This window comes from Elgaria multicarinata, chromosome 9 (genome assembly GCF_023053635.1).
Source record: "Elgaria multicarinata webbii isolate HBS135686 ecotype San Diego chromosome 9, rElgMul1.1.pri, whole genome shotgun sequence".
NCBI classification, from domain to species: Eukaryota; Metazoa; Chordata; class Lepidosauria; order Squamata; family Anguidae; genus Elgaria; species Elgaria multicarinata.
Genome location: NC_086179.1, coordinates 30829599 through 30854063, shown reverse-complemented (window position 1 = coordinate 30854063; position 24465 = coordinate 30829599). Strand labels below are relative to the sequence as shown.

Here is a 24465-nt window from a genome sequence, read left to right as displayed (position 1 = left end):
TTCCTGGCTCCTCGCGTTTACTCGTGAGGAGCCGGGACTAAACCGGGACGGCTGCCCGCACATCCCGCAGTCTCGGGATGATCCCAAGACCCCGGGAAAGGCTGGGATTAAAGCTGTCCCAGCTATCCCAGGGAAAGGGAGGGATCATCCCTCCCTGCTCTCGGGATCCCCTGTACATCATGTGGACGCGCAGGGATGATCCCAGGGTGATCCCCGGGATAACAGTCATGTAGACATGCCCACAGATGTGCATCATTCTTTTCAGAAACAAAAAGCATCCCACCTGAAAAGCAATAACAAAATCACTCCATTCTGAATACCGGAAACCCAGCTTCCTCCAGCTGATGGGGGACACTTGGCTCAGCAATACTACAAACGAGAAAGATCTTGGAATTGTTGTAGACCACAAGCTGAATATGAGCCAACAGTGCGATATGGCTGCAAGAAAGGCAAATGCTATTTTGGGCTGCATTAATAGAAGTATAGCTTCCAAATCACGTGAGGTACTGGTTCCTCTCTATTCAGCCCTGGTTAGGCCTCATCTAGAGTATTGCATCCAGTTCTGGGCTCCACAATTCAAGAAGGACGCAAACAAGCTGGAGCGTGTTCAGAAGAGGGCAACCAGGATGATCAGAGGTCTAGAAACAAAGCCCTATGAAGAGAGACTGAAAGAACTGGGCATGTTTAGCCTGGAGAAGAGAAGATTGAGGGGAGACATGATAGCACTCTTCAAATACTTAAAAGGTTGTCACACAGAGGAGGTCCAGGATCTCTTCTCAATCCTCCCAGAGTGCAGGACACGGAATAACGGGCTCAAGTTAAAGGAAGCCAGATTCCGGCTGGACATCAGGAAAAACTTCCTGACTGTTAGAGCAGTGCGACGGTGGAATCAGCTACCTAGGGAGGTTGTGGGCTCTCCCACACTAGAGGCATTTAAGAGGCAGCTGGACAAGCATCTGTCAGGGATGCTTTAGGGTGGATTCCTGCATTGAGCAGGGGGTTGGACTCGATGGCCTTGTAGGCCCCTTCCAATTCTGCTATTCTATGATTCTATGATTCTATGATGGTCGTTGTTCTTGGAAGAAAAAGGCATATCTTCAGAAGAAAGAAGCAGACAGTGCTGCATTAGCAGAGGGCATATGAAACACACACACCACCTCTGACCCTCCAGTTAACTATGCAGGGAGGTCAGTGCTCATCCACAGGGAGATCCTAGGAACTCAAGTCTGACTAAATGGCTACTGATTGCTGTGAAAAACCAGCACTAGTGTACAGAAACCGCTGCACCATTCGGTTGCCATACCAGCATTAGCATCCCCACACATTTAGTCATCAATTCACCATGTTCACCAGAGCCTGTTCTATTGATTTTTAATTTAGGAAACATTTATTTGAGGTTTTTTGGTAAATCTTTTGGGAGAACCTCAAATCCTGTGTGAATGCCACAAGGAATTAGTAAAGCCAACGGCTGTATGTATGTTTTTCCCTCCAGTATTTTAATTCAAAGGGATGAACTGCAGCTCAGCACTGTTTTGCTGGCGACAATGCAGCGGTTGAGCATCTGTTTCACTTTTTGGATCCATGCAGGGAACAGGCTGTATTGATACATGAGGGTACTCATCTTTATTCAGAGAGCAGAAATTGTTCAACCTCATAGAAGAAAAATGCTCCTTGCTTTTGTCGTCCTGTGTTGATATTTACTGATTTGGGTTGGAGATTCTCTCCTTCAGCTAAAATCAATAAATAATATTCCTGTTAAAGACTGTTTAGCCATTTTATTTCCTCTTGCACCTTTCAGCTGTTTTTCAGTCTTCCTTAAACCATTTTATTTTTTTAAACTACATTCTCCCACAGCAGTTAAATCCATTTTGTTTGTTAATGTCATCGGTAAAGGCAAGTGCAAATGCCAATAATTGTCAGGCCTAGGGTATTTGTTCTTTCAAAGGATGCTGCAAAGAGGGAGAGATGGGTAGGCAGTGCTTTGAAATCCACTCTCTGCGGACACCGTGAGAATAGGGGCAGATTTGTAGAACTTTATCATGCACTTCGTAGGATGGAGGATTGCAGAGGCTGCATCTTAGGATCTAAAAAGAAATGCTCACAAGGGAAACATTGGCTTAGTTCGAATATCACAACAACTCACCATTTTTTAAAATTGTGGTTATCGTGAACAAGCCCAAACAAGCCTTCTGTCCATGGTTTGGTTAGCGTTACATGTGAACCAGTAAGTCTTACTTGTCTCTCCCCTGACAAGCCATAGAATGAACCCAATCACGAACAATGCAAGGTCCATGCATAGCCCCCTCGATCGGGCTTATTCATGATCCCAGGTTTTGTGATGTACGAACTGGGTCATACAGAGAGAGAGGACAAACTCAATAGGCTACACAAGCAGAATTCCAGAGTGGCAGAATTCCAGAAGTTCCAGGCTAATTGAGAAATCTTTATGGAGGAACAAAAACGGGACTACCTCAGACCAAGGGACAATGTGCCCTGTTTCTTTCTAATTATAGACCCTTTTCCCTCGGTACAAATTAATTGAGCAGAAGTATCCTATCTGCTCACTTCTATAGCAAAGGTAAAGGGAGCTGAAATCGGTGGTAGGGGGAAACCTAACAGAAAAAGCACAGTGACTCAGTCCAGACAACACAATAACCCACAATCTGTTAAGTAATCCACAGAGAGCAATTAACCCTCTGTAGGTTATCATGTCATGTGGCAGGATTTTTTTAACCCATGATGGGTTATTTTGCTGAAATAATCCACGCAAATAACCAACGATGTGCTGAGTGGGTAATTTTAACCACCATTGGTTATCATGGTGTGTGGAGAGCACCATTGGTTATTTTCGTCAACTACAGAGTCGCTAGGCAAGAGTGGTCAAAGTGGCGGCTGCCACTCTACTTGATCCGGCAGAATTCTATTTTCGGCAGCAAGAAATGATGGGATACAAGCAGGAGGACTGAGAGAATCTACTCAGTTGCTTATAACCAACTGGAGGTTGGTTATTTCTCTGATCATGTGGGGAGTACCCGCAAAATAACCAACTGTGAGTTGACTATTAAGCCACCGTTGACTATCGTGGTGGAATATCTCTCTTCCTATACAGCAAAGTCATGGTGGTGGAGAGAGAGAGAGAACAAAATTAATTTTCACCAAGCATAACAAAGTGGCTTGAGCTAACACTGAAGAGAGGATGTCTGAGGATGAAGAGAACATTCATATTTGTTATGTTTGCTATTTTTGCCTTCTCCTGAATGTTGGTTGATTGCAGCATTAGCTCCCCACCTACGAAAGATGCATAAATCACAGCTAGTTCTGTGTGTTCCTGGCTTGCTTTTTGTTGTATTTGGCATTTTGATGCACAGTTAAATAATATCTGTTCAGGCTGCACCTGTGTCTGAAATATTAGACCACTGGGTTGAGTTTTCTACTACTGTAAACAAGAATATGATTGAGCTACAATGTTTTAGACGTTAATGACGGGGAAACTGACCATAAAGAAACATCATCAAAAAACATACTTCTTTGTGAATGGGTTTTTGTAGAGCTCATTCTCAGCAACTCTTTTTGCTGTATTCAGGATGACTGCTATGAAATTTCATTCATAAGGGGCAGCAATATCATAGTGCTGTTTAGATGTTGGAGGAGAGGCGGGGATCAGAGAGTGAATCTGAGTCTTCCGTTGCTGCAAGAGGTCTTGAACTTTCTGACAGCTGCCGCCATATTGCCACATTTGCCTATTAGGAGAGGCCAATGATGGTGACTGAACTGCAGTGTCTGGAGGACCAGCATCCTGGCTAGGCACTGAAAATCCAGGCAGGCCAGTAAAATAAGAGCTACTCTTTATAAGTCGCCCTATATTAGGGTCCCCAAACTTTTGGGGGTCAGTAGACACATTTGGACATTTGAGAGATTGTTGAGGGTGCTTTCAGACAATGGCTGAGATGGTGGGCATGAACAATCACTAAACGCTCGTGTCCCAGAAGGCAAACTGGTGAGGAGCTTTTTCAGACAGGCTGGGTGTGTGTGTCACATTTCCCTCCCATCGTTTTGAATCTTGCTTCATCTTGCTTCTGTCCCATAATAGGAATGAGCAGGTTCCTCTTTCTTCAGACCCTGAAGAAATTGGAAGTAAACAAAGACCACATGGCCCATTCAGTGGGTGGTTTTTTTCATGCTGCTTTCCTGTGCGCAGCAGGAAATGGCAGCACCTTCCACTTCAAACTAAAAAAGACATATTTTCTGGGTGTTATTTTTTCACGGGAAAAGGACCAGACGGGAGTGAGAGATGCATGGGAAGTGGACGGTGGCATCAAAAGGACCCACCAACATCCATACATGGCCAATAATGAGCATGCTATAAAATGCTCATCTGATTCTGTTCTAAAAGAAAAGTAACTTGCGCAAGGCAGAAGTGAGGTCTGAGCTCCAAAACAGAAAACCATTCTTTTGAACACAAATAAATATGGTGCTGGAGGGCAGCAGTTCATTTTGCAACATGTCAGCCTTCCAGTTAAAAATAGTGTGATTTTAAAAAATGAAACAAAACCTTAAGAAATAAAATAATAATCAGAAGCCTGGGCACATTGGTGCTCACGGGCACCAGGTTGATGATCTCAGCCTCATATCCTTCCATTCCTGAAAATAACCTGTTGCAGTATGTCAGACACCCTAAAAGGGTCCAGGGACTTCGCTGGACTTCATCATGTCCCTCCCAATTGCCATACTGATGCAAGTGTGAGCTTTCCGGTACATTTGACTATGCTGATCGATTGCTTTTTGTTGCATAAGTGGAAAGAGGAACCCACTATGCTTTAGTTGTATTGCTTAACAGCAGTGTATGTTTTATTTATGATTCCTACAATCTGTCATCTAAAGCTTTTCACATACCTCTTAGATTTTTTTTATCGATCCCTCATTCTAATTTAAGTGCGTGTCACACTTGATAATAACCTTTGTTTCAATAATAGCTGTAAAAAAAGAAAAGAAAATAATGATTCAGGTATAGACTAGCAAAAATAATCTCTGGTATCTAGGGAAGCAAAGCTTTATACCTCCTTGGATGTCATCAGGATCACTCAGAACTGCAGAGAAAAGCTATTAATGTTGAAATCAGAATTTATATTTGCCAGTTTGAACATGTTGTTGCTTTCTGCTGCACAGCTTAGGAAAGACTGTGAGAGAAGAAAAATTATTATTTTCTTTGATTACTGTGATGAAGAAAAATGTTCTGGTGCCTCATATAAATATTAATGGGGAGAGATCTGGTCATAGGGATTTGGGAAATATGGAAGACAATCTGCCATATCTACAGGCAAGGTTTATTTTGGGGGATTGGTTTTTTGTTTGTTTCTTTCCTGATTTAGAATCAAGTGTCTAGCTGTGCTCTATTTTCTTATTTCTCTTTAAATTAATGAAAGATGAGGCTTAGTTTAGCAAACCCTTGTTCATGTGTTTATGGCTCCTCGAGGTACACTTGCTATAGGGTTTCAAGACTGTGCTTTTATTTATTTATTTATTTATTTATTTATTACATTTTTATACCGCCCAATAGCTGAAGCTCTCTGGGCGGCTCTCTGGACGTCTTAAACGGATGTTTTTCATTTGTTCTTTGTTTTTTATTTGTTTTTCATTTTTATTTTAGGACATAGGCAGAAGAACCTCATTATTCAGTTGACAAATCTGTGTAGCCCAGTACATTCTGCCTGTTGAAATTGTTAATTGCCCTTTACCTTGTTGGTTTTACTGAGATTTCACATATCTAGTCAACATATCTAGTTTTCCTGAAGAGCTACTATGGCGTTACCCACATTTCTATTCCCTTAGGTATGTCTGCGTATGTCTAGAGAGTACGGAATGTTGGACTGAGTGGGTGTGGCTGGTGATGCTGTGGAAAGGAGGGGAGGAGTATAAATATGGGGGAGCTGAGTGGTCTGAGGTGTTCAATTGGTGGTTGGGTTTGGAGGGTAGATGTGTTTAGCTGTGTGATTTCTTGCCAGGAGTTGTGTGAGGAGTGAGTGAAAATAAGATCATAGGGACTAAGGATCGTTATTGTTAGATTTGTTACTACCAGTATTCTTAAGAATAGGCAGGATTGGAATAGAATTTGAAGGAACTAAGAACTGTAAACAACAATAAACATTTTCTTTATTTTGCTACCATAAAACCATGTGTCAGTTTGGCTGTGTCTCCTGCTCTATTGGTTCATAAATAAACACTTTACATTAAACCTTCAGCCTGCTATATTCACAGAAAAGCCTTTTCCAAATCTCTTGCTATAAGGGAAAGGTTATTCTTTTCTTTTTACCCCTTCCTCAAGTATTTAGGTGGTGGTGCTTAGCCTGAGGGAGGTGTGTGCATCAAAGCCTTGTGTGTGAGGTGGTGGCATCACAGCTACCAAGAAGGAAATACGAGAGTAGATCCCCAAACCACCCTTGCTAACTAGTTCAATTGCTACACAAATGCCACTTTCACCACACCTTTCACCTCCAGGTTGGGATGGCCACGGGCATCTCCCATGGTCCAGGTTTGGCCCACTTGCTGATCCTTAGTATATGCATGTTGTTTTCTAACAACAGAAGGATGGTGCCCACATTCACATCAACATTTAAGTATTTTACGTTCATACTATTTCAGCAGCCACACTAGTGTGAATTAACCTTCTGCTGTTCTTTATTCCACATTCATATTACAAAGAAGTGTAACAGTTTTCTTGTGATGTACAGCCTTCTCTCTTATGGCATCCGCATTATGGAATTCTGTACCATGAGTGAATCAGCTGCCATCCTTGCTTTACAACTTTTATGACCAGTTGGAGAACAGAGCAATCTTATGATCCAGAGACAGAGACTGGGGAGGGACTGGGACATAGGATTGTTCAGTGCCTGGGATCCAAGGTCAGAACCAGGAGTTCAATGTTGGAGCCCAGCAACCCCCCCCCCCCCCCATAGCCGGCACAGTTTCTCTCTGCAACAGTTATGTCTCTGCTCTCAAAAAAGGGGGGAAGGGGACAGTCTCTGGAGGGGGAAGAGGAGGAGACCACAGAGGCTGCTTTATGCAGCTTTCAGTTAGGTCTTCAGGCTTCTTCCCTCCCCCTTCCCAAAGTCGCAGCTAGATGGGCGAAATCACCCATCTAGCCAAAATGCAAGGCAGCTGGAGCACAGAGAGGATCCACTCTGTGCTCCAGCTGCACTGCATAGGATAATCAGCAGCCCTTGATTTTGGAGGTTGGTGACCATTTGGTTAGGATTGCACCCTAAGAGTATTTGTGGAACTTTGCCCAATTTATGCCTGATCCAGAGTTGATTATGATTGCTGCTAAGTTATGCTGTGTGATTTATAGACTACGGTTATATGTGGCCTTAAACTGAAAATATGTTGTTGTTCTTGTTCTTGTTGTTCTTGTTGTTGTTGTTGTTATTATATTAATAGTTGTAGTGATAATAATTGATAATGGTAATAACAGTGATGATGATGATAATAATGATTTCATTCTTGACTTGTACAAAGAAAGGGAACACGAAGGCTATTTGAAAAGAGCACTCGAAGAACCACTTTCTGTCTAACAGGGCAGAAATAGTTATACTCTATCCCAATCCGAAAGTTAACTTTTTCTAACATCCCAAGAAAAAAAAAGCATTAAAAAAAGTTCCATACATCTCATTAATTCCAAGGCAAATTATGACTGGTCAAGTGTGAACTCAATAGCACTATGGACATATTCAACAGTAGCTGCTGGAATTAAATCAGTGATAAATGGCCAGTATCAATGTCGAAGCAGAAATTCAATATAAATTTGACTCCTTGTGAATTTCCCAGTTAATAACAACCAATAAATGCCTTAAGTAAATATGAATAACTTACCTATGGCTCCCTGGAGTACTACAGCTCCCCACAGCTGAGGAAAACTAAATTCCATTTTTATCAGTATAGCTAAGCACTTCTTTCCTCAACAGAAAACGTAAAAAGCAATAAATGGAGCAGACCTAGCAGCTGGCCAGTCTCTTTTGAGTATGATACCACTGGAAAACATAAGGACTCTGCTTCTCATCAGAAGTGAGAGGTGATAGACAGGCTGTGAACACAGAAAGCTTTGGGGTATATATACATTTATTCTGGAATTACAATACAAATACTAGTAGCCCAGTTTTCACTAATGCTACCGGCCAAGAGTATGAGGAAACTGAAAGCAGCTGCTTCCTAATTTAGAGTGCAATCCTTTGCATATTTAGACAGGAAAAAAGCCCTACAATTCCCAGCTGGGGTTTTTAGGACTTTTTCTGTCTAAGCATGCATAGGATTGCACTTTTAAACACACTTTGATTTGTCATTACGTCTAAACTGTAGTTAGTTTAAACTATGGTTTATCGAATCATTCCAAGATCAGGGACCATACTTTGATTCTGGCTTGTTTCAATAAACCGGAGTTTACACTGACCGTAGGTTGGCCCAGTTTGGATGTAACCACAAACTGAAGTTAGTTTAAACCAATCAGAGGATGCTTCCAGTCTCTTCCTCGCAGCTGCAACAGAGGAGGAGGGGGCTGAACGCTCACCCAAGGCTCAGACAGACCCTTCCCAGAACGCTTAACTATGATTTTGCATACTGTCTGAACCACTATGGGCATGCATGCCTTACATTTCCCACCCTGATATTAATAGCAAAGGGAAGGGGAATGGAAGAGATGATTGCTTAGTTGAAGAAAATAAGCACACAGAAAGTAATCAGAACACTCAGAGGTATTATATCTTCCTAATCACTCCTTTTAATTGAATCTAATAAGAGCAGAAATGGTTTCTGGATGGACTAAGCAGGTGCTCAGATTAAGAAGCAGTGGTATTAATTAACTGCAGTGTTTTTGTTTTCTTCTTTGAAGATCCCTGATACATCTTGGAAAGTAATTGTTAAATGTATTCATTTTGATCTTTTTTTCTGCTTGGATATTCAAGATTCACAGTCTTTTGCTGCAAGACCGTGCTTTTACAAACACATATAAACACTCTGACCATTTGGAGAAGTTTTGTGTCTGTGTGATGTAGACCTATTTTGCATAGTAATTTGTCTTACTCCAGCTTTTTCACAACGCTGGCATAAAAAGCAGTGAAATAATTCCTCCCCACCATCCTACTTGATGGCTTACATGGTTAATTGCTTTAGTACTGAAGGAGATTTCTGCCTCTGCTAGTATCCCATGAACACTCGTCTGCTGCATTCCCACCTCCTTACTTTTTCTATATGGTGATGCAACAACATCTTAATTCATTATATATATTTCTAGAGAAAATGCAGAATGTACCAGTTCTTATTGGGACTCTTATAACACAAGTAAGATGGGGAGAAATCTTGACATAGGATCCTTTTTACTTTAATTCAGCGGTGTATGTGGAGATATCTCCATGTAGGTTCCCCAATACAGAAGCTGAGGCAGAGAAAGGGGACCCTCTAATACTACATCTTTCTCTTTTCTGAACCTCCTTTTTTCCTTTAAGACTCCAGATGCTTGAAGCTATCTGCAAACACTGGGAAGGGCCCATCAGCTTGGCACTCTATCTTTCTGATGCAGAGGCCCAGCAGTTTCTACGCTATGCCCAAGGCTCTGAGGTCCTCATGAGCCGGCACAATGTTGGATACCACATAGTGTACAAGGAGGGCCAGTTCTATCCAGTGAACCTCCTGCGGAATGTGGCTATGAAACATATCAGCACACCGTACATGTTCCTGTCAGATATTGACTTCTTGCCAATGTATGGACTCTACGAGTACCTCAGGTAAGTGCCAAAACCCTTCTCGCACAGAAACACACACAAACACACTTGTGTTCATACACATTATAAAACACCATGCCCTTACAAGCACAAGAGTGTACACAGTTTTATCAGGGAAAACGTCTACACCTTTTGGGGGTGTCCCCATGGTAGGTATATAAGGATTAGATATCTAGGTCTGGAGAGGCTGAGAGTAAGCCGGAAGATGCAAACAAATGTTTTCATCTCTGGGGAAGTTTTGGGAGCAGATGATAAAGCCAGCGGTGAGAGACCAAAGAGATACGTAGAGCACAGTCCTATGTATGTTTAGACAGAAAAAAGTCCTACAACTCCCAGCATCCATCAGCCAGCATGGCTGGCTAGGGCATGCTGGGAGTTGTATGACTTTTTTTCTGTCTAAACTTGCATACGATGGTAGCTTTAGGGAAACTGGGAATACCTAGACTGAGGAAACTCCAATACGTTCCTAAGAACCCTCTAAATCCCCATGTTCAGGATGTGCAAAACCTGAAAAGTTAGCAAGGAGAGGCGTTCCATTGCCTGTGATTCTCACCCTGTTAATTTGGTCAGAAAAAAAGAATTATACAAAAATTAAAAGGATTGTACAAACAACTGGAACTGAATTGTTAGTGTCCTGGTTTCTTAGTCATACTTGAAGGTGACAAGGGATCAGTAGAATGCTCACAATCTCAGCACAAGAAAAACAATTCATGGTGATAGAAAGGGTCAAAACTGAACATTAAAAAGCACAAAATTAACTTTCAGGCCTATTTCACAAGGCAGTTTTTAACTACAAACTGGTCAAAAGCTGTAATAAATGGACAGTCCTATCCTGTCTTGGCTTGGAAATGAACCAGGTGACCTACAGGTCTCTCCCATCTCTGGTATCTATGCTTCCAGGATGTCTTTAACAGGGGGGGATGTGAAAAATGTTATTGAAGTAGTTATCGCTCTTGACATACTGTTAACCCAGCACTGTACCTTGAAAGTGGAGCTGCAATCCAAACAGGTTAGATAAGTGATTGAAAGATAAGATCTTGTCAAGGCAGAATAATTATTGCACTGGACTTTAGAAGGGTGCGGGAGTAACTTCAGTGTGTATTGTATTGCAATAAATGTGAACCTGTTGGGTTTTGTGGTCTTCAGACCTCTGCCCCCCCTTATGTGGCCTCACTTAATGGAGATTTTCTTTCTTACCTTCTTCCAGTACATGGAGCAAGGGGGACACCATGTGGCCAGACAAAGGATGTAACTTCCTTGAATTTTCATGAATTGTCTACAAGGGATATTATTTTTCTCATGCTGTTCTCACCAAACCCATTTTCACTCCTACCAGCTTCAGCTGTTCTTGTTTTTCTGCTCATGTCCATTCCCACGCACATCATTTCGTATATATTCAGCATAATCATACTATGGGCTCTAGTAATGTATCCCTCATCTCTTTTCTGGTGTAGATAATGTCAAAGGGAAGCTTATGGTATAGTCTATATACTTCATATTCTTTATTTGCTGTCTGTAGTCAAGCAGCAGAATTCTTAGGAGAAGATTGGAAACTTGTGTATCCATTTTTAGTTAACCACAGGAAAGCATAATGTCTGAAGCCAGACAAACTGGTTTGCCCTAGCTATGGTTTACTGAAACTTCAAGCCAACTTCAAACTGGTTTATAAAGTGGGCTCATTTCAATAAACCATAGCTAAGCCTAACAACTCTTCAGTGTTCAGGCATAATGCAAAACTGTGTTTTTTCCTAATGGACCTGTTCTAAAACAGCAGACATAGATGCCTCATCATATACCACAAAATGCCTGGCAGAAGACAGTGGTCTTTACCTGGCGCTGAAAAGATGACAGCAACCCTGTTCAGACAACTTGCTAAGCCATGGTTAGGCTGCTAACCCTTTTGCAGCAAGTGGTTAGTGAGCATGTTTAAATCGTGCTTACATAGCCACCATGGTTAGGAATGGTTCAGCCGACACACTAAGGCCACAGCTAGACCTAAGGTTTATCCTGGGATCATCCAGGGTTCGCCCCTGCCTGAGCACTGGATCCCCTGTGTGTCACCTATATGAACAGGTTTGACCCCTAGATGATCCAGGGATAAACCTTAGGTCTAGCTATGGCCTTGGTCATGGTTCACATGACATGCTAAGCCATCATGTTTAGCTCAAGCTGCATAACCATTATGGTTTAGTGTGTTGTCTGAACAGGGGCAGTGCTGGCTCCAGGCAGGCCTCAGTAGAGAGCGCAACAAATGCTGTTCTCAAAATATTATAGTGGAAATCTTAATCCCAAGAAGTAAAATCCCTATTTGTCCAACCTGGCATGTCTAACAGAATATCAAGTGATAATACCCCTTTGGTAAGAAAATCTTATAATTGAACCTCTTATATGAATATATGGAATTATTGCACTACTTTATACAGAATAAGTTTATGGGCCTGTCTAGCCTGGGATTGTATATATTGACAGACAGTAGCTCTCTAAATCCCCAGGCAGAGGTCTTCCCTAGCCCTTTCCCGTAGGGATGGGTCAAAAAGCGATCTTTGATATTGCTAAGATTCTCTGAATGTTGTCTCGCTGCTTATCTCATGACCAATTCTGGTTTGTATTTGCGATCACTGTTCACTTTGCATGAATGGGAAACTTGTGAAAATCGATCAGTGAATGAATGGGAGATTTGAACCAATCCCCAGAAATTTGCACAAATCTCCCGAAATCTGCGCAATTTCTTAATATGCACAAATGTCTTAATTTTCTCCATAGAAGGATTGATTCAGTCTACTGAGGAAATTTATGCAAATCGAACTAGAAAAAAGCCAAACTTGTGGTTGACAATTTGCGAACATTTTCTGCAGGCTCACCTTCACGTTCAGGACTTTGAATGTGACATGCTCACATGTCTTGCAAGCAAAAATGAAATCCTCATACATCCCTTTTTTCCCCCTTTTTCCTATAGTGTAAATGCATGGGGACCCAATTTGGATCAGGACCACCATGCTCACGTATGAGGGTGATACACTTCCCCATACAGCCACTCCCACCACCAGCATGTGAGAGCTAAAGAAAGAGAAAAATCTCCATTGACACCAATGGAGGTTTTTCTTCTTCAGCCCTCACACAGTGGCAGGGGAGGGGCAGTAGTGGCCATGTCGGAAGATTTAAGCCCCCAGTTGGGTTCACATGGTGGTCCCGATCCAGAACGGGGCCACACACACTTACACTAAAGTAAAAAAGAAGTTAGAATCAGCTACACATTAAATGAAGCAAGTGACACCCTGAGGGATGCAACGTTTTTGCATTCTGGTCTTTTAGCTCCGCTGTTTTGAATCTGTATTTTAAATCTCTGCATTGCTGCTAGGTTTTCTTCTGGTTGCACTTTTATATTGTAGTTTTAAGCTGTTATATTTTATATTGTTTTACGCTGTATCTTGAGGTTTTAATTTTTGTGAATGGTCCAGAAAGCTTCAGTTATCAGGCAGTATAGAAATGTAAGGATTATTGGACATATGCCTTTGAAATGTTTGAGGAGGGTTTCAGGGAAGAAATTATAAACTTTTCCCACAAATTATTTCTTTAGCTTCTGAGTTTGGAGGAGGGGGTGCTGGGAAGCAGATATTTATGTGCAAACCCTAAACTAATCTTCTCAGGCATTGTATAGAAATAAATAAGCAGCTTTCTAGAATATATCCAGATTTATTACTTGGCCCATATTAAACACCATTTCTGACAACTGCTGCACAAATCTTTCTGCCTCAGACACTACAACACATAACAAATAAATTAAAAATGCTGAATCAAACCTGAGTCTGATTATGAAAAGGCTACTTTGAACGCATATGGCATCAACCCTAGCAAAGTGAATAGTGAAGCTGTTTTAATTAAACAAACTGAAAAAGAAATACCCGCTAAGTAAGTTTATGTTCCTCTTGAAAATGAGGTCTCAGATTCAAACATAATTTCAACATCTGAGCTCTAATGTAGATATTTTTTATTGAATACCTTATATGCTGGTGACAGGAGCCTCACAGTTGTTAGGACCAATGAATAACAATGTTCACATACTGCTAAAGGGAATCTATCCTACCAGTGTGGGAACTGGCCTGTCAGGGATTTGGATAAAGCCATTGCTGAAGTCGCTACCAGGGGAGGGAACCAGTTAAACTGATGTAGAGATGGCCACCAATTTGGATGGCTTTAAAAGGGGATTGGATATAGTCATGGAGGATATGGCTATTAATGGTACTAGCCCTGATGGCTGTATACTGTCAGAGGCAGTATGGGGAACATGGGCAGGAGGGTGCTGTTGCACTCAGGTCCTGCTTATGGGTTTCGCATGGCCAACTGTTTGGCCACTGTGTAAACAGAATCCTGGACTAGATGGACTCTTGGTCTGATCCAGCATGGTTCTTCATGATGACTGCTGACTACTGGATATCTGTCTGAGACCTGGTTCACATATAACACTAAACCATGGTTTAAATAAGCTATGTTTTTGTTGCCCTCCCCAGCGTTTGTCTAGCAGACAAGTGAACAAACCATGGTTTGTTTTCTCAATGCCTAGGTTGCTTGTTTCCCTCTTTCTTCATCTGCCTCCTCCCAGTATCCAAACTGCCTTTGTGGCACTGCAGTAAAGAGGCTGGGTTTGGGGAGGTTGTTACTGCTCTTGCCCACTGTGTCTGTGCCTGGTGAAACAACCCATGGTTTAAACAACTTACAGTTCACAACCCAAGAACATACCATGGATTCTCTTCGTAGCTTGTTCATGGTTAACAACCCAAAGTTAGCCCATAGTTCCGGGTTCACACGTAATGATAACCTATGATTCAAAAATTGTAGTTACATGTCAACCAGGTCTGAGATTCCCACTGGTACTAGTGGGACATGCTATACGTATTTTTTAAAGTTTTTTTCTTTGCAACTCTGCGGCCTAGAGATGAGACATGCCCATAAAAAAACAAAGCTCGATAATCAGTATTGCTATAGTGTGTCTAGAGGAAAAATTCAGAACTGTTGAATAATGCAGTGACAGTAATTGTCATCCATAAGTTTCGTGTACCAAACATCTGAAGTTCATCCTACCTCTGTACCTGTAGCAATTTAACAGCCAGACTCATACTTGCTCTTCCATTCCCTTCTTAATTGTTCATTACAACTTTCCTCGGTTTCTCTGTTTTATTAAATAAAGTTGTTTAGACACAGGGCAGGGAAGGTCTTTTCATGCTTCATATGTAATAAAAGACTTAACGCACTCACGGGGTCCCCATGGTTGCAAACACAATCATATCAAAAAACAAAGTGCTTTTTACAGAACTCTAATGCCGTATCCAGATTGCAGTTTCAACACTGGCTGATTCCATAGTGTTTACTGCTAAACTGGAGTGGTGAAGAGGAGCGGAGGGGAGTGGGGTAAAGGGAATACCACTGCTAGGCTGAAGTTTTAACTCGTGTGGGTGTGGATATTGCTGCAGCACCCCGATCTGCCATTAAGACCAGCAACGGGTCATGATTTCGTCCCAGTCCAGCTTGTGAGTCTGTCTCCCTAGAAATGACCTGGAGAATGTCAGTACAAGCACTTGCGGGATTATTCTTTTAATAGTATGGGAAACTGTTCTGACTCCTATTTCAGGTGAGAAAAATACAGCCCAGGAAATCTATGGTGACAGCAGAGAAACTCAAAACGATAATTAGGCCAATATGAAAGCACATTAACTAGCTTAGCCCCACTGCATTTAATGAGACGCAAATGGCTTCAGTGCACTTTCTTCCTGCTTCAGTACTTTGTCGGTCACACCAAGTTCTGTGCCAAACCTACAGAAGAAGGCACAAGTTAAAGCAGTGGGTGGAATCATTAAGAGTGTCACGAACACTGAATAATTCTGGCAGCTGGAGGAGGCTGGTTGGAAAAGAACTTTCTATTTAGAAGTAGTTGCCTGGGTCAATTAGGATTGATAGAGGAGGAGGTGGGTGGGGAGGGAGGGAGGAAATAGAGAAAAAGTATCCAAAACTTATAATAGGAGGCTGATAAAATTCAATAACCTTTGCACACTGACAAGGAAATTTGATGCCGACTTTTCAAACAACTTTCAGAAAACTTTCCTAAGAGTTAGCTCATTTAATGGAACAGCCACACAGAGAAGCCTGAGGGGAAATCTTTGAAAACTGTTACCAAAAAACTAAAACTTAAGTTTATTCAGACAATACTTTCTTTCCCCCGGTTGATGTGAAAGTGAATCTTAGGGTATGGTTCACTTTCATTGTGGTTGTGATCTTGAGCTTAGAGACAGTTTGCTACTTGTTAATATTTTCTTTGAATGCCCCTGGTGGTATCATAAAGATCATTAGAGTTAATCCTATTAAGGATTGCTGAATTTGACATGAGGAGGGATTGGTTGCTTTAAAGAAAAGACTTTTTTAAAAAAAAATGGTGCAGAGAGATTTCTTTTGACAACAGCAGTCAAGGTTGTGCAGATGCTCTCCAGTTAGCTGTGGGGGGGGGGGTATATATTTGATAAGAATAGAACTGGGGGGAAAGTGGTAAAAGGGGTAACTAAAATGGTCCAGGAGCTGGAGCATGGCCCCTATGAGGGAAGGTTGTAACAGCTGGGATTCTTTAGCTTGCAAAAAAAAGGGGGGGAGACTAAGGGGAGACATGATAGAGGTGCACAAAATTATGCACGATGCAGAGAATGTGGATAGGGTGACATTTTTGTTCCTCTCTCTTAGAATACTAGAACCTGGTGTCATCCCATGAAGTTGATTGGTGGGAGATTCAGGTCAGATAAAAGGAGTTACTTCTTCACACAGCAGATAGTTAAACTATGGAATTCATTACCACAAAATGTAGTGAAGGCCGGCTTTAAAATGTGGTTGGATAAATCCTTGGAGGAGAGGGCTATCAATGGCTACTAGTCTTGAAGGCTATGTGCTACCTCCAGTATGCAGAGGTAGTAAGCCTATATACACCAATTGCTGGGGATCATGGGCAGGAGGGTGCTGGTACACCTGTATCCTGCTTGTAGGCTCCTGGTCAACCACTGTGTGATCAGAGTGCTGGACTAGATTAACCCTTGCTCTGATCCAGCATGGCTCTTCTTGTGTTCTTATGTTCTTATTCTCGTAACATGATCCATGAATTACATCTGCTGGGGATATAGAGAATTCCATGTATAGAAGGAGCTGTCCCAACTCCTGTGATGCTCTTTTACACTCTTCATATGAGTTAACCACTCACATGAACAATTAGTCATGGGAGTTAACTGACTCATGGTATAATTGCATCCATCCTGAATTCTGTTTTAATTTGTTCTCAAAGGCAAAGTTGATTAAAAACCTTCCTAGCCATACCCCAGGGAGACAGCATAGCCACTGAGAGATGGTTAAAGACTCCATCTTAAAACTCAAACCTCCAAAACAAACAGCATCTCATATCAATTTTACAAGGCATGATTGCAGTCTTCTGCATAGTTGCCTAAGAATAAGCTCCATTGAACTCAATGGTGCTAACTGTATAGGTTCAACTTGAGCTTGAACAAAAGATCTTCAGCCAGCTGTAATGCAAACAACCTTGCAGAGATGTGTTACCATTTAAACTGCTAGTATAAAGAAGGAACCCCATCAAAAAAAAGGGAATAAGTATCCAGCCTCTGTTTGATTATTTTTCTCATGCTCTGACTTCTTTTCTGCTAATCTGTCATGAAATGTACTAAAAATTTAAAAAGCCTCATTATCACCTGATTTACTTGACAGAGCAAGGAGAGTCTGTCAATTGCTGTTCTGAACCAGTGCCTGGGCACGGTAATGGACTGGATGAGGGCTAATAAACTGAAACTCAATCCAGACAAGACGGAGGTACTGTTAGCGGGTGGTTCTTCTGTCCGGCGAGGTGATGTTTGCCCTGTCCTGGATGGGGTTGCACTCCCCCTAAAGGATCGGGTCCGTAGTTTGGGGGTGCTCTTGGATCCAGAACTGTCACTTGAGGCACAGGTGAACTCAGTGGCAAAGAGCACCTTTTATCAGCTGAGGTTGATATACCAGCTGCGCCCTTATCTGGACAGAGATAGCTTAGCTACAGTTATCCATGCTCTGATAACCTCTCGTTTGGATTACTGCAATGCGTTATACGTGGGGCTGCCTTTGAAAACGGTCCGGAAACTTCAACTGGTGCAAAACAGGGCAGCACGCTTACTAACAGGGACTGGCCGACGAGACCACATTACGCCAGTCCTTTTCCAGCTTCATTGGCTGCCAGTCCAGGTCCGGGCCCGATTCAAAGTGCTGGTATTAACATTTAAAGCCCTAAACGGCTTGGGGCCAGGTTATCTGAAGGAACGCCTCCTCCCATATGTACCTGCCCGGACCCTAAGGTCATCTTCAGGGGTCCTTCTCCGTGAGCCCCTGCCAAAGGAAGTGAGGCAGGTGGCTACCAGGAGGAGGGCCTTCTCTGCTGTGGCAACCCGGCTGTGGAATGAGCTCCCTAAGGAGGTTCGCTTGGCACCTACATTATATGCTTTTAGACTCCAGGTGAAGACTTTTTATTCTCCCAACATTTTAACAATCTATAAATTTTAAATAACATGGTTTTAAATTTGTAATTTTGCATTGCTGCTGTTTTTATCTGGTTGAGCTTTTATATTGTATTTTATATTATGGTTTTATACTGTTGTTTTATACTTGGAATGTTTTTAATTTTTGTGAACCGCCCAGAGAGCTCCGGCTATTGGGCGGTATAGAAATGTAATAAATAAATAAATAAATAAATAAATAAATACCCTGGCATTCTGACAGATGATGTCATCAACCCTACTCTGAAAAAGGCCTGGTGCTGCATTCCCCTGTATTACCCCTCCACTACACCCCGCTGCCCATGTTATGCATCTGCTTCCAGATAACCAAGCCAGTTTGCAGACTGAACATTTGAGTTATCTTTCAAAAAGAAAAGCGATAGCTAGTGATAGGTCAGAATTTTGTTTCATTTTGGATTTAAATATATATATATATATATATATATATATATATATATATATATATTTAGCAAAAATCATGAAGTTCCCTGTATTTCGGACACAAAGAACTTGAAATTTAAAAAATTCAAATGTGACAGATTCACACATTCAGGCCAAGGGCTCAGCATGCAGCCTCCATTCAACTCAATAAAACAGTGCTATCTCAGGATGGAATTATAGCTCGATGCCACAGGGGTGATTTTGCGGAATTTTTTTATTTAAAAAAACTGATTTTCTCTGTGTTTTCTGACAGCAGGAGAAGGGGGATAGTGCAGGAAACATCCTGGCTATTGATGGCATCATGTATTCGACCCACAAACTTCCATGAGTGACCAGTCACGAGCTTGCTATAAATCACTCATTTTAGAGATGCGCCCTAGAGAAGTTCAAAACCAGGTCAAGATAGTAGTAGTCAATCCCTGTTACAGTCCCTCCCAGCATGAAGACTTCATTTCCAGCTATTATAACTAATAGATCTTTCATTTTTTAAGGATAAGAAGTGAAATCTGATTAGGGTCAAAGGCTTAAAGACACTTGAAGGGGTTTAAAAATTCAGTCTGTGTTACAGTGGAGAGCCATCTCACAATGGATGAACTCATGCATGAAGTAACAGCTCAGTGAGCTCACATTTTATAAATGTACAAAGTAAAGTTTGATCAGAAATTCTCTCTCTGTCTCTCTGACTTGGGAAGAAAATTACAAAGAATAACACTTGAAGAAATAAGTTAGGAATTGATAGGGGGTGGAAATGTCGAAAAGAGATGCTTGTTTCTTTTTTAAATACCTTCCCTGCACCGCAGCAGTTGACAAATATGTACTTTAAAAAAAATCAAATGGCCAAATTAATAGCCTAGTCTTCCCAAGATTTGCTTTCAGAGCAGTGCTTTGCTAGTATATAAGAGCCGTGTAGAAGAGCAGAAGCTGTGCATCACCGCACAGGAGGAAATAGGAAATTTCCTCATTGGCCATAGCAGAGAATCACAGGGATCTGGAAGCACGTGTGTGTCAGTTGTGCTTCCTGTTCTTTTGACATATCAATGCATCCAAAACAGTTCAGAGTGCAAATGAGAATTTTGAACTTAGACAATGAGTAATTATAACAAAATATGATATTCTCGCTAGTATGTTTCAACTGCATTTGTTACCTGCCTTGGGAAAGCTAATTTAAAATTCTGCTAAATTAATTGCAGTTAATCATATGCTGCCCCATCTTACTTTTCCTTATATTGTTTTGTATTGTTATCGTACTTGGAATTGTTTTTAATACTGTACTTTAACTGTGATTTGTAATATTTTTATGTGAACTGATTTAAGGATTTCGTTCTATTAATCAGTATATAAGTATTACAAATAAATAAATAAATTGATTTGCTTTTCTTTGCCAGGAAATCTGTTGTCCAGTTGGACTTAGCCAATACAAAAAAGGCTCTCATTGTACCTGCTTTTGAGACTCTTCGCTATCGCCTCTCTTTCCCTAAATCAAAAGCAGAGCTGTTGTCTATGTTGGACATGGGGACCCTCTTCACATTCAGGTACTGCATATATCTTTTTAAAGAAAAATATTTTTAGCCTACTCTTTTTTGAGGGTTTGGAGATGGAGAAAAAAGCACAGTCAGTCATAGATTTAAAAATACTAAACCTAACGTGTGAAAGTTTTGTGGAAACTCGTTTTCACTCTCACCCTTTATTGCTTAACTTTGATCACCATAGGGCAGCTCAAGTAAGTGTCTTGCATTATTTCCTTGAGTTGACTAGGTTTGGACATTTCTCTAGGGGAGGGGAGCCTTAATAGCTGTAAAATTACTGGAGAGCGCCCGTGTGTTAAACTCATTTATGCTCGGTACAAGGGGTAACATCATGAAGACGGTGCTGTCTCTCAGCCTGAATGTTTATGGATAAAAGTATGAAAAGAAGGGTGATGCATTCGTACAAAAAGAAAGAGCAGTGGGCGAAAATATTTTACCACTTCTGTTTTCTAAATTACGCAAGAATTATAAAGTCGTAGAAAAATAACTGCTTCTTTCCTAGTTAAAAGTAAATCCACTGGGAAATAAAATCTCTATGTGTTGACTTTACTTTTATGATCCATCATCAATTAATTTTTTCACGAGTGGCATTTATTTTCCCAATAGGGATCTGCCTTTTAATATTAATATATAATTAACATCAGAATGCAAAGGTGGCCTCAGCTTCTGGGTAATTAGAATCTTTGCACATTTAGTTTTTGGGCACTTTTCTTGGCCCATCTAATTTCTCCAAAACTCTCTACATGCCCCCTCCTCCCCAGCAGCCAACAATTTCCGGCTCAGTTTATGAGAATGGTTTAATAAGTCATTAGTAACCATTGAGGCCACGTTGATGGGGGAAGGCTTCTGTGACAGTGATTGCTGATCCTGCCTGAAGCATCCCAACCCTCTCATCGAGTGCTAGATTGCAATCTTCCCTTGGTGAAATTGCTTTTGTCACCTATTTCCCAAAATTGTGACCTTTCTTGCCTTTGGGCAGCTGAGAAATACAAAGCAGTTCTCCATTGTAAATTCCTTCTTTTTATCCCCCGCCCAGCAAATTTTGTGGTCACCCGGAAATACAGGATATAAGACCTTAGTGGTGGAGAATAATGTGTGACTTCATTCGGGATTTTGTATCAAGGGTTTTTTATTGAAAGTCTTCTGGCCAGCTCCCTGAATGCAGGAAAAGTTAGGCTAGCAAGCTTTGGCCTACTAAAGGGGCCATTCATTTGCTTGGTTTTTTTTTTAGCACAATATGCATCTATTCAGCCACATGACTCTGAATGCCGCCTTCTATCTTATGAAAACTACCCATCAAATTAAAAGGTGTTCTTTAGCACTCCCTCTCCCTCTTCATTCTTCACTAGTTGCAAGACCTTGGCCTAATCTACACCAAGCAGGATATTGCACTATGAAAGCGGTATATAAAAGGCAGGAGCTGCACTACTGCTTTATAGCTGTATTGAAGTGCATTGACAACTTTTGGGGGCCATTGGCACATACCATATACTGCTTTCATAGTGCTGTATCCTGCTTAGTGTAGATTAGGCCCATGTGTCTTTATCTACTGAAGGAGTTATTATTCTATCTGTGGTTTAGGCAAATGGTGAAGTGGGTGGCTCATTAAACAGATTTTTCTTTTTAGACAATGTACTCTCTCATCCCAGAATGTTTATATACCAAGAAGAGTCGTTTGCTCTGACAGTCATGTCGTAATGAGGGCCTGTCCATGACCAAAGTTTCTTGTATGATCACACCATTCAGATGAAAATTGTAATCCCAATAACAAAAAAGAGGGTTTCTCTTTCACCTGCACTTATTCTTCCTTCCCATCTTTCTCACCCGTAAAAAATAGTCACCATCTCCGTGGAGAAACAAATACAATGATCTCCTGCCGTAGAGATTCTGAAAACCAACTTGAAATATCTACGTGGTTTGGGATCAATACAAGAGAGAGTTTGCTTGGTTGTGATTAACTGTTGCTGTCTTTTCAGTTCCTAGCAAAATGTGGCCATAGGACAAATATACTGGTCAAATGGCCACTGGATAATATGTTGATTAGTAAATGGCTAAACTAGGGTGACCTTATGGAAAGGAGGACAGGGCTCCTGTATCTTTAACAGTTGCGTAGAAAAGGGAATTTCAGCAGGTGTCATCTGTATGCATTCAGCACCTGGTGAAATCCCCTCTTCATCACAACAGTTAAGGCTGCAGGAGGTATACTAAAGTGAGGGCAGGGCTCCTGCAGCATTAACTGTTGTGATGAAGAGGGAATTTCTCCAGGTGCATCATGCATACAAATGACACCTGCTGAAATTCCCTTTTCTACGCAACTATTCAAGATACAGGAGCCCTGTCCTCCTTTCCATATGGTCACTCTAGCTAAACTGGGAGCCAAAACAGAACAAACGCAGAGAATAATGTTCAAACCCTAATTTTTGAGCCCTTAATTTCAGCCCACAAAGCATAGGACTGTAACCTTTTCTATTCTTTTGTCAGTTAGTATCTGTATTATCACTGAAGGAATGAGCAGCCAATTCATAATCACAATTGGCTTGTACAGAAGGTCAATGTCATTTGCATGTTGTTGCTGAGGAACTAAGACTGAGAAATCGTAGCTACTCGCTGTGTGCTACCTCACACGTGCCTTCAAAGAGGGGTGGGCAAATGGAAGCTCTCCAGATGTTGTGTACTTCAATTCCCAGAAGCTCCTGCCATCATGGCCAGTGGTGAGGAATGTTGGGAATTCAAGTCAAAAACACCTGGAGATCTACTTTCTGCCCATTCCTGCCAACACTTCCTGTGCTTTTAGCTATCAGTGGGAAGCCAACTGTTCATTCTCCTGAAGCAGAAAAAGAACATACATTTCCCCCTTTCATGTCAGATTATCTTCGGCTATGGGGTGGTATATAAATGTAATAAACAACAACAACAGCAACACATGAATACAATGTAAGTCCACTTGCGCTTATTGTCCACCACGTCTGTGGAGCATGCAAAATACCCCAGTGATTCCAAAGTGAAACCAGATCCCCATTTAAAGTCAAACATTTCCAGGGAGTTCATAGGTGAACCGAGGTCTTCTGAGTCCAAATTCAACACTAACTCTGCTGGTTCTTATGGTAAACATTGAACATACTAATACATGTTGCCTGTGATATAATTGTTTTTTGGGGGGTTTAATCGATAAATGTGTGGCAAGAGCCCATGTCAGTGATTTCTGGAAAGGCATAAGGAGCATGAACGCAAGAGAAAATTATTGATCGTTCTCTTAATAGGGTGAGCTCAAGCTGTGCATGGATAGGCCTTGCTGTGACATGAATAAGATTAACAAAATATAAAAGGATGCTTTCCTGTAAATTGAATTGATTGTCTTAGATGGAATTGTGTAGATGGCACATGGCAACAAAATGATAGCTGTGATGGCACTGAAAGTATTGTCCAGGCTTTTATTTAATACATTTATCGATCTGAATTTCTACTGTAATAACAAAGAAGCACCTCTTCAAAATTCTGCATGCCTTGAAAACAAGCTGCAGAGTTAAAAATAATAAGCCATTATCATCACTGGGAATGGTGTCTGAGCTCATTTGCAAACGCTTTATCTCCATGCCAAAATCTCATATCCAGTACTGCCACTTCTTTAAAACTTGGGAATGAAATGTCATTTTCCAGGAGCTATAAAAGGTTTGTGTGTGTTTTTTTCTGTTTAGTCATGGTTTGCCCTTTTGCTAATTAGGAGCACCAGCCTATACTTACCGAAAACATTGTAAACCACGGCACTAATGTTCATGTTTTCAAGTATTGCATGAGCCATTTAGGTCCAGTAGCTCTGAGGTTTTGTCCAATATCAGTGATACTTCCAAGCAATAATTTTGTGTCTGTTCAAGGTATCATGTCTGGACAAAAGGGCACGCACCAACAAACTTTGCCAAGTGGCGGACAGCCACAACACCCTATCGGGTTGAATGGGAAGCAGATTTTGAGCCATATGTCGTGGTAAGGCGGGACTGCCCAGAGTATGACCGAAGGTTTGTTGGATTTGGCTGGAACAAAGTCGCCCACATCATGGAATTGGATGCACAGGTGAGGAGGAAAGGTTTCAGTGATGATACTTTGTCTACCCAATGGGATTCAGGAAATCTTTATTCTAATATAACGTGTATGTGTGCAGAGAGTTCAAAAGAA

General features: G+C 41.3%; 1 protein-coding gene across 2 annotated transcripts in view; it reads left to right on the top strand.

The window, feature by feature from the left end:
• Positions 1-24465, top strand: part of LARGE1 (LARGE xylosyl- and glucuronyltransferase 1) — a 397052-nt gene that overhangs the window by 361484 nt on the left and 11103 nt on the right. For both annotated transcript variants that reach the window (XM_063133451.1, XM_063133452.1), the window contains exons 12-14: positions 9492-9770; positions 20155-20301; positions 24168-24363. In XM_063133451.1, the coding sequence (XP_062989521.1) occupies positions 9492-9770; positions 20155-20301; positions 24168-24363 (622 nt within the window). The remainder of the gene's footprint in view (positions 1-9491; positions 9771-20154; positions 20302-24167; positions 24364-24465) is intronic.